Source organism: Diabrotica undecimpunctata, chromosome 10 (genome assembly GCF_040954645.1).
Source record: "Diabrotica undecimpunctata isolate CICGRU chromosome 10, icDiaUnde3, whole genome shotgun sequence".
NCBI classification, from domain to species: domain Eukaryota; kingdom Metazoa; phylum Arthropoda; class Insecta; order Coleoptera; family Chrysomelidae; genus Diabrotica; species Diabrotica undecimpunctata.
This window is the reverse complement of record NC_092812.1, coordinates 40,466,682-40,478,293: the sequence shown is the minus strand read 5'-3', so window position 1 is coordinate 40,478,293 and position 11,612 is coordinate 40,466,682. Positions and strand designations below refer to the sequence as shown.

The 11,612-nt window shown below is 29.5% G+C and overlaps 1 protein-coding gene across 1 annotated transcript; it reads left to right on the top strand.

Moving 5' to 3' along the window:
* Positions 1-831: 831 nt before the first annotated feature.
* On the top strand, positions 832-9,383 carry LOC140452554 (uncharacterized). Its single transcript, XM_072546882.1, has 2 exons — positions 832-1,613; positions 6,836-9,383. The coding sequence occupies exons 1-2, from the start codon at positions 1,588-1,590 to the stop codon at positions 8,790-8,792; spliced, it is 1,983 nt and encodes a 660-aa protein (XP_072402983.1). The 5' UTR covers positions 832-1,587; the 3' UTR covers positions 8,793-9,383.
* The last annotated feature ends 2,229 nt before the right edge of the window (positions 9,384-11,612 follow it).

Below are 11,612 nucleotides of genomic sequence, written 5' to 3'. Positions count from 1 at the left end.
AATTAGGGACGGAAGTAATGCTTATAATTTGCAATGAGATCTGGAATACCGGAAAGTGGCCAAATGACTGGGGTAAACTCACGTTTATTCCCATATATCAAAAAGGTTCACCGACAGATTGCAGTAATTACCTAAAGTCTAAAATTAATTCTCTTCAGGAGAACATATTCTCAATATTCGTCAAATTGTCGAAAAATCTCGAGAGTTTAACATAGAAACATATTTATGCTTTGTTGACTCTTCCAAGGCCTTCGATACCGTAAAACGGGATAAAATGTGGCATATACTTAGAGAAGTAAGTAGGCCAGAACATCTAATCTAATTATTTTAAAAACAATAGGTAAATAATACTACTAATGTAAGAGTCAATAATGTGGTTTCGAAAGACTTAAAATTAAAATCTGGAGTTCGATAGGGATGCATAATATCCCCTATTCCCCTATAGAGATATTTTGGACATATATCTAGAAGAAGAGAAGGCATGGAGCGAATGATAATTGAAGGTAACGTAGTAGGTAAAAGATCCAGAGGAAGATCTCCAGTACGATGGTCGGACCAAATAAAGGACATGACTGGTTACTCATTATCCGAAGCAAAACAACATGCACAAGTAAGAGATAATTGGACAGAAATAGTCAAACAAATTACATGACGCCACTATATATTTACGAAGAATAAAATATAGAGGAGGGGGATTTATTTAGGATTTTGACACACGTAACTTAAATATTTTTCTAATATCCACTTCCATTGTTGAGCAGTGTACTAATATGAGAAATTCATTTTTAATTCAAGAAAATAAATAAAACTAATAACTGATATATGTGTAATGTACCTACCTACTCACATGTAAGATAATTAAAGTATCTATGTATTTCTATATAGTTTTTAGTCACCTGGTATATGTTATTTACAATTATGAAAAGTTCTCATGTATAATCACTAATAATTATTTGCTGTTAGAAATCAGAATCAATACTCTTCATAAATATTTTCCTATTTAGAATAAATAAGTTTCGCTAGTTTATTCACCTAATACTTCGTATCTATGGAATAACAATAATTTATTTCTCTTATTTCTTTGTTCGATAAGCTATCCGTATTTGCTATTTTAATATTAATATTTGAGTCCAATCTCTTGTACTCAAATCCATCCAGAAACATCGTTAAATAATTGTAGATAACAGAACTTATATATTCATAGTTTTAAGAAATAACAAGCAGAGTGTAATTTTCATCCTCTAATATAATAAATTTATACATGTCAATATATTCTGTTTAATTCCAAAACAAAGAGTTAGTCCGGAGAAGAAATAAACGCATAGTATTCCATAACAAAATTTGGTGTCAGAACGTGGGATATTAGTAGCAGAGTTCCTCTGATTGCTGATAGAAGGAGAGCTGAGGAATTTTTGAATTGACTTGTTTCCTTCGAGGAATCATTCAAAAAAAAACTGTCAGTGTGGAAAAATCGCCACTACAACTAATTACATTGGGGTCCAGTACATCCAGTTCGAAATCCAGTTCCAGTCATAACCCAATTGTAGTTCCATCGGAAGTAGAGGTGAACCCGTGGAATAATAGACTATGCGACCAACAACAATATTCTACTTGTAAGTACATTCTATCTTAAATTCTGTCTCATATTTTAAAAATCTTGTAAACGTATGTCTACTTTATATCCTGATATAAGTAACTTATTTGACGAACAAATACCTTCTCCCGACTCAAATTCTCTTTCAAATTCTTCTACTTCTAATTCAAATAAAATGTCAGTATCAATTGAAATAGCTGAAAAACTTCTCATTCGATTTGATGGTACAAAATCAAAATTATACGAATTCATAGACAATTGTGATAAAGCATACAATTTAGTAAATCCGCAATCCAAACCCATCTTATTAGCCATTATAGAAACTAAATTAACCGATAAAGCTAGGGCCATAACTAGAAACAGAACATTTGACGAATGGAAAGATTTAAAAGACTTCTTATTAGATGCTTATTCTGAACGCCGAACTGAAGGTCAGTGGCAATTGGAATTACATTCCTTACGTCAGATGCCCAGTGAAAATGTAATGTCATTTGCAAATAAAGTTGAAAATTGCTATATAAAATTAATAAATACACTTGATCCAGACTTATCTCCAGATGCAAGAAATGCATGTACTAAACTCTTAAAAACTCAAGCACTAAATGTCTTTATTAGAGGATTAAACAAAGACCTCTCTATTTTAATCAAAGCCCGAAATCCAGATTCCTTAGAAAGAGCTGTTGCTATAGCAATTGCCGAAGAACAAGAACAGTTATCAAGACAAGAAATTTTCAGACCATTCTGTAATATTTGCAAACGAAATAACCATTCCTCAAATAACTGTCGATATAAAAACAATTCAGATAGAAATGTTAGACATCTTCAAAATTCTAGTTTTCAAAACCCAAAATATCCTAATTCAAATCTTCAAAGGTCAAATTCTCAAAATCAAAATTATAAACCTTCAAATTCAAATTCCAATTCTGATTTTCCTCCAAACTTAAGAAAAGAAAATACCAACACTTCCCAACGTTTTTGCAGATACTGCAAAAAACCAGGTCACGTTATAGAAGAATGTAGAAAACGCGAATTTAACAATAAAAACAAAAATCCAACAAATTCTTTAAACTTCCAGAATCCTCGACAACCAACGGTCGATTCTCGAGGAGTTCGTTCAGTTCAGGCCGTATCACAACCATCAACTTCTCAGTCACTTCCTATGTAGATTTACCCTTAGTAAATAATTCTAATCCATCCTCTTGCAAGTTTCTAATCGATACAGGCGCAGATATTTCTTTAATTAAATATTCAAAAATACTAAACATTCCAAAAATTTATTCTAAGTCTATTACTCTACGAGGCATTGATAAAAATGTCTTAAATCCAAATAAAACTATATGTAGTTGTAACGTAAATTTCAAGATAAAAGATTTTGTCCAAACTCATGTTTTCTATGTCGTAGAAGACGATTTTCCTCTTCATTTCGACGGTATATTAGGTAGCGATTTTTTTGAAATAAATAAATGCCAAATTGATTATAAAGAAAATAAATTAAACTTTAAAAATTGTTCTATTTCAATCGAATATATAAAATCTCCATTAAACAATGACAATGACGAATTTCTGAGAGATCAAAATATCGAGACAAGTTCTAATATCGATGAAATATTTCCTTATGATGCTAAATCCATAGAGGATCATTCTTATTTAGAAACCAATGATATCCAAATAACCTTAAGTAGTGAAGAACTACTATCCAATCCAATTCAATCTAAATCTAACTCTAAATCCAAAGAAAATTCAAGTCCAAAATGTGTAAAATCCACTGAGATATGCACAAATAAAACTTGTAACTCTTCACGAAATCATAAATCAAAATCCTGTTCAGAAGAAAAATCCTGTTCAGACGATCTTATACTAAATCAAAACTCTAATTCTAACTCAAGAAGTAATAAAACTATTCTATCCGCAAGAACTGAAACAATTGTTCAAATTAAAGTAATAAATAATGAATTAAGCGAAGGATTATGTCCCGAACGCGAAATCTTTAAAGGTGTATTTTTATGTCCTAGTGTTGTTAAAGTAAAAAATGATTTCTTTTTAACCTCAATCGTAAACACTACTGAAACGGATGTTGAATTAAACGATATTCAAGTAGCAATAGAAAAAATTCCAAATTTACAAAACAATGCAAATATACGAAAAATGTCTTCTTATAAAGATAATACGAATTCTAACAGAATTGCTAAATTAAAAAATGCCTTGAGAACAGATCATTTAAATAGTGAAGAAAAATCATCTTTAATTTCTATTTGCAAGGAGTACAATCATATCTTTTATCTGGAAGGAGATCAACTTACCAGTACAAATGCCATAACTTGCAAAATTCCTTTAAATTCTAATGTACCTATTAGCACTAAATCATACAGGTATCCTGAAGTACACAAACATGAAGTCGAAACTCAAATAAAAGGTATGCTAGATCAAGGTATTATCGAAGAATCAACTTCGCCATGGAATTCGCCCCTTTGGGTTGTGCCAAAAAAGGCCGATGCTTCAGCAAAGAAGAAATGGCGAATTGTTATAGACTATCGACGACTAAATGATATTACTATAGGAGATTCATTTCCACTTCCGAATATAGTCGATATATTAGACCAATTGGGTCATTCAAAATATTTTTCAACAATAGATTTAACATCAGGATTTCACCAGATCAAAATGGATCCTGAGGATTCTCCAAAGACTGCTTTCTCAACTCCGTCTGGACATTATCAATATTCACGAATGCCATTTGGATTAAAAAATGCTCCCAGTATTTTTCAAAGGCTAATGAATACTGTCCTCTCAGGAATACAAAATTACAGATGTTTTGTCTATCTCGACGATATAGTCATTCATGCCGATACATTAGAAAATCATAATAAAAGATTAAAAGAAGTATTCGAAAAATTGTCTACATTCAACTTAAAAATACAACCAGATAAGTGCGAATTTTTTCGTCGCGAAGTAATGTATTTAGGACATTTAATAACTGAATTTGGTGTCAAACCGGACGAAAAAAAGGTATGTGCTGTTACAGATTTTCCTATACCCAGAACACAAAAAGATATTAAGAGCTTTTTGGGTCTCACTGGTTATTATAGACGCTTTATAAAAAATTTCAGTGCTTTAACACAACCTTTAACAAAACTGCTGAGGAAAAATGTTGAATTTAATTGGACAAGCATTCAACAACAGTCATTTGAGAACCTGAAATCAATACTTTGTTCAGAACCAATACTTCAGTATCCAGATTTTACCAAACCCTTTGTCTTAACAACGGATGCTAGTAATTATGCAATAGGGTCCATACTTTCTCAAGGTAAAGTACCAGATGATTTACCTATTGCTTATGCTAGTCGTACCTTGAACAAAGCGGAATCAAACTATAGCACAACAGAAAAAGAATTACTTGCAATTGTATGGAGTGTTAAACACTTTAGACCATATTTGTACGGAAATAAATTTTTCATTTATACGGATCATAAACCACTCACATGGCTATTTAATGTAAAAGATCCCGGATCAAGACTCGTTAGGTGGAGATTAGCATTAGAAGAATATAGCTATGAAATTATTTATAAACCAGGTAAATTAAATCAAAATGCTGATTGTTTAAGTCGTCCTCCTTTAACCATATCTGAAACAAATATTTGCGAAGAAAACAAAAACCCGGCAACAATCACCTTACAAATAAACAAAATGAGTAAAGAAAATAATGACACTTATTCACAGTTCTTATCTAAATCCGAAACTATATTAATAACAAATGATAATATAAAAGAAACAAATGAAAAGATTACATCATTTTCACAAAATTTAGCATTGTTTGTTCCGTAGATTTAAATTTTAATGAGATCGTTCAGAAACAAATAAATAAACAATTCAGTCATATAGAAAAATTGAAAGCCAAAAATCCAAGACTAAATGACATTATATATATTTCTGATCAAAATAAAAACTTTTATTACATATTTATAAAAAATAATTATTGGGACAATACCTCTTATGAAGATATATTTAATTCCCTAATAAAATTAAGAGACTGGTTATTAAACGATAAAATATTAAAAATTTGCCTACCCAGAATAACTTTTAGCTACGATAAATTAAGTTGGGGAAAAATTAGATCTATGATTAGATTTATTTTTAGAAAAACTGATATATCTATTATCATTTATCATGATATACTAACAAATCCTGAACCTGAGGAAATAACTACAATATTACAAGAGAATCACACTAGTCCTACGGCTGGACACTCTGGTTTTCATCGGACATACAATCGTATAAAAAAACATTTCAAATGGAATAATATGAAAAATGATATTAAAAACTTTATAAAAACCTGTGAATCTTGTCAGAAAAATAAACTCGTTAGAAAAAAATTCGTAAAGCCCATGGAGATAACAACAACAAGCTCAAATCCATTAGAAAAAATATTTTTAGATATAGTAGGTCCTTTACCTTTAACCGAGTCAGGTAATAAGTTCATATTAACATTACAAGATGACCTAACAAAATTTTCTCAAGCTTATGCAATTCCGAATCATGAAACCAAGACTATCGCTGAAAATCTGGTTCGTGGATTTATTTGCAAGTTTGGAAAACCCGATATAATAGTTACTGATCAAGGCCGAGATTTTACTTCCAAATTATTTTCTCAAATCGCCAAGCTTTTTAAAATCAGACATATAAATTGTACTGCTTATCATCCAGAATCAAATGCTGCATTAGAAAGGAGTCACGCTACTTTAGCAGACTACCTTAAACATTATATTAAAGCTGATCAATCCGATTGGGACGAATGGCTAGATTTTGCTATGTTTTCATATAATACAACTAATCATACTTCAACCAAATTCACACCATATGAACTAATATTTGGATATACACCTAATCTACCTAGCAGTATAATACGACCAGTAGAACTCAAATATACATATGAAGATTATTTAGATAATTTAACACTTAAGCTTAGAAAATCTCATGAGTTAGCAAAAACGAATCTATTAGAATCTAAAGTAGTCAGTAAAAAATATTATGACCAAAAGATTAATGACACCGTTTTCTTAGAAGGACAATTAGTATATCTCCAAAATGAGCAAACAAAGAAGGGTCAAACCAAAAAACTTACACAAAATTATAATGGACCTTATAAAATTCTAGAGATAAATTCTCCTGTCAATTGCACAATTTTAGTAAATAAAAAACCAATAAAAGTTCACATGAATAGATTGAAACATGCTTTTGTTTCAGGTATGCAATAATATGGCTGACAAATAGTGAACAAATTCACAAGAAATATACCAATACTCCTATCAACAAATCACCTGGAATCTATTACGAACACATAAAAAATGTTCAATTTATTGAAACTCATTGGAACATATTAAGTCATATTCCTTTACAACCTTTTACAGACAAATTAAATTTTGTAGATCTCACCTATCAAAAAACATTAAGACTGTGTCAAAACAAACCAGTTCTTATTGAATTACGATTATGCGATACTTCACTAAAACTCTTAGGACAAATCATACCTAGACTCTTTCAAGATGAACAAACTTTAAAAAACATAATTCTGCATGAACATTTTAGACCAAAACGCGCTCTATTTAATGCAATTGGATCTGTTTTCAGGACCTTATTCGGTACCTTAGACAGTGATGATGCTGAAAATTTCAATAATGCTATTAACAAAGCTGAAAGTAACGAAAATCATCTTCTTGATTTACTAAAACAACAAATTCATGTAGTAAAAGCCACGATTGCAAATTTTAATAACTCTATTACAAATCTAGACCGAAACAAAGTGATTTTTGATAAAAATTTTGAATCAATTACCAATTACACAGATAAAATGAATAATAAATATTTTAATTTAGATTTAAAACAAAAAATTGAAGAACATTTTACCTTACTAACTTTCTTTATAACAGAATTACAACAAGAATATTCTACTTTAATAAACGTTATTCTATTTGCAAGAAATAATAACCTTCATCCTTCTGTTATAACACCTGAGCAACTAATTCAAGAATTATCTAAAACGGTAACGCATTTACCTAGTACATCGACTTATCCATTTCCATTGACTATCGATTATGCTCATAAATATTTCGATATCATTTTACTTAAATATATATATTTTGATAACAAGATTTTAATTACGGTTAGTATACCTTTGGTTAGTAATACTCCTTATTCTCTTTTTAAACTAATATCTCTTCCTATAATTCATCCAACATTAAAGAGACTTACCTTTATTCTTCCATCTGTCAAATATCTTGTTCTTTCAGAAAATAGAAACATTTATGTTACTATTGATACATTAGAAGACTGTTATTCATTAGATGAAGAAAAACTTATTTGCAAAAATCCTGATACTTTCCGATTTACACACACTAATCCAATTTGTGAAACTGAATTGTTAACTTCAATAACAAACATACCATCTAGTTGCGATACTCGTATAATTCAAACAGAATATGAAATTTGGCATAAATTAAACAAACCAAATTCTTGGATATATGTTTTACCCAAACCAACAGATTTAACTTTAAGCTGTCAGACTAGTACGCCAATATCTATTGTTCTTTCAAACACAGGTATTTTTTCTACTTCGAATAATTGCAAAACTTACACCGGATCAACTATTTTGATATCTGTCTCAAATCCAAAAGAAAGTAATTTTCAGTCTATCATTCCAGATTTATCCCTTCCAGAAGTCTGTTGTGATGATATTAAGATAAATAATGAATCCAAATTACACCTTGTTCCCTTACAATTAAATAATCTCGATCGAGATGCATTAAATTTAGCAAGCCATAAACTAGATAATTTAGAGAAAATGACCTCAGAAACAAATATTAATTTTTCAGACACAATAAAAAATAGTTCTTATTTCACTTATGCAATCTTATTTTTGATAAAATGTATGTTACTTTATATTTTATACAGGATAATTAAATATTTTTACCGACGATTTCGTAGAAATCCGTCACATAGTTGTCAACAAATTACAAATTGTTTAACACTAAATATATGTCAAAGTAAACGAAAACATGTACATGAGACAGATTTAAGTATAGATTGTAAACATAATAAAGACAATAATTATAGTGAATCCAAAAAGTGTGAAGAGACTAGTTTCACAGAGACTACACCGATAAGACGAAGTGAAAGACTATCGAGACTAAAAGAAACTATTTAAATGTGTTAAAATAAAATAATAATGTATACAAATGTTTTATACCATTTAAATGAAAATTCATTTTACAATTATTTTCATTCTTACAAAAGGAGGTGTAATGTACCTACCTACTCACATGTAAGATAATTAAAGTATCTATGTATTTCTATATAGTTTTTAGTCACCTGGTATATGTTATTTACAATTATGAAAAGTTCTCATGTATAATCACTAATAATTATTTGCTGTTAGAAATCAGAATCAATACTCTTCATAAATATTTTCCTATTTAGAATAAATAAGTTTCGCTAGTTTATTCACCTAATACTTCGTATCTATGGAATAACAATAATTTATTTCTCTTATTTCTTTGTTCGATAAGCTATCCGTATTTGCTATTTTAATATTAATATTTGAGTCCAATCTCTTGTACTCAAATCCATCCAGAAACATCGTTAAATAATTGTAGATAACAGAACTTATATATTCATAGTTTTAAGAAATAACAAGCAGAGTGTAATTTTCATCCTCTAATATAATAAATTTATACATGTCAATATATTCTGTTTAATTCCAAAACAAAGAGTTAGTCCGGAGAAGAAATAAACGCATAGTATTCCATAACATATGTATACTTGGTAGACACTTATATCGATATGACATCTATCCAGTCTTAAGAGTTTTCGCGCCAAAGCGAGAAAAATTTAAATTATTTTTTATATAAAAAAGCTTAAAAAAGTTTTTTATACGTTACATTAGATAGTAGGGTCCAGTTTTAACCAATTTTTAAAATTTAGTAAACTACATATCATCTTTATAAGACGTTTCAAGAAGTAGTGCTCCTAGTGACTTCCAGATGCTTGAGCAATTTTCTGTGAAATACTCCAGAAAGTATCCCCTTAAGTTTAGTTTTATTATGAAATATTATTAATTCTTATAATTTTGTATTTTATTGGTCATACTTATATTAATGGTAATATTATTTTTCTATTTATGAGTAATACTATTTTCACTATTTATTCTCAATATACCTATTTCTACCAAAAAAATGATCCTAGAGATAGCAAATTTAGAAAGTTATTCTGTTATTTTCTAGACCTTTCCTTCGATAGTCTTTAGAACTCATGGTTAACATGTCCTGTTAATACTAAAAAGGCCGAACGATTAGAACCCATAAATGTAACCTTTGGCCACGAGAAACGTATGTTTTTTATAGTATCATAAGTTATTTTCATCAATACAGATGTTCTTTGGATAGACAGAAACAGGGAGTGAACTGACCTTTACCGTATCGAACAATAAAGACTCCACGGTGGCCAGAGCAGATGTTTAAGCAGATGCGTCCGTAAAGATACTCTAAACGATATACATATTAGTTAGCCTAACCCAAATATTGCGATAGGTATACATTTATTTATTAGTTAAAATTTACGTTACGGTAATTATTTTTGCAAATTTAAAATTTATAATGACGTATTAATAAGATATATCTGAGAAAAACGTTAGACACAGTTAGTTCAATTGAAGAACGTAAATCATTCCATGGCGCAGAAGTACATAGGTATATCAATAAAAAGTATGCACGTCTTGTAAGCAAACAAGAGAAATGGACTGACTAAAGTAATAACAAATTGGTAAGTATATTAGGGGATAGCCTATTATTCGATATGAGTATGTAATAAACAGATTTATGCAAATATACATATTCAAACGTAAAGTATATGCGCATAAATATGCACGACTCTTGTCAACAATATGCAAAAAGAAATTGATTTTTGTCAATAATATATTGAAAAAAATCAATATAACATTCAAAAAAAAACACACTATGAATTTTAAAGTATTTATTATATTAACGTACGAGTACATATTATATGCATACATAGAATGCTAAAAAATGCATATTTAAAAAAAAAACATGTTTCTCAGCTACTTTATTATATACGAACATGATTTTTTTTAAATATTTTATCTTTGAGTTAAACAAAAAAAATTAGTTCCCATAAATAGCCCGTTTTCTAGGGGGCGCCTAATTTATCCTCCCAAAAAAGATGTCCGATTGAGGAGACTAATTCTCAAGATTGGCACATCTGTAACAAAAAATTTCAACTTTTTTAAATAATTAAATAAAGGTTTAAATAAAGCACCCTTGCAAGACAATTAACCACTTTTATTCGAAAATAAAAAAAAAATGGCGGACATTTTTAGAAAAAGGTTAAAAAAATCGATTCTTTTTTACCAATTTTTGAATGCCAAAATAATTTTTTGTCTTTTTTTCTAAGAAGTTGATAATTTTCTTGTAAGGGCGCTTTCTTTAAGGAATCCTGTTGGAACTTTTTGTTTTAGATATTCCAATCGTAAGACGTAAAAAAAGTATATTTGGAGTTGTTGGATAACTTTTTAATACCCAAGTTAGATGAATTTTCCTTAGAGCAAAGGCTTTAAATTTATTTTTAGCATGATGGCTGTTCTCACATTCGACTTTTCTGATAAGAGGGCGTCTGGATGATTATTTTCTTAAACTATGAATAGAACGGTATAGACTGCCTCGATCACTCGATTAAACAATTTCGGATTTTTTTATGGCGCTACGTAGAACAAAAAGTTTATGAAACAAATTTAAACCATAATATTGAGGAGATCGTAAATGAAACCTAAATTAAAATGCTAAAAAATGCTTACAAAGAATTTAGATTATAATTAAAATTTACTGTTGTATAATAATTTTAAATGTCGGTAACCTGCAGGCCGCATGCGGCCCTTTGCAACTTTTTGCGCGGCACACTTAAGCACCAGTATAATTTTAGGAAAAATTAACAAACTTAAGGTAGTTCTAAACAA

Bases quoted from the DNA above. Each gene is read 5' to 3' on its own strand.
- LOC140452554 (XM_072546882.1), top strand. From the start codon at position 1,588: ATGCGACCAACAACAATATTCTACTT. The intron at 1,614-6,835 runs GTAAGTACATTC...CTTTTGTTTCAG, and splicing joins CCAACAACAATATTCTACTT to GTATGCAATAATATGGCTGA.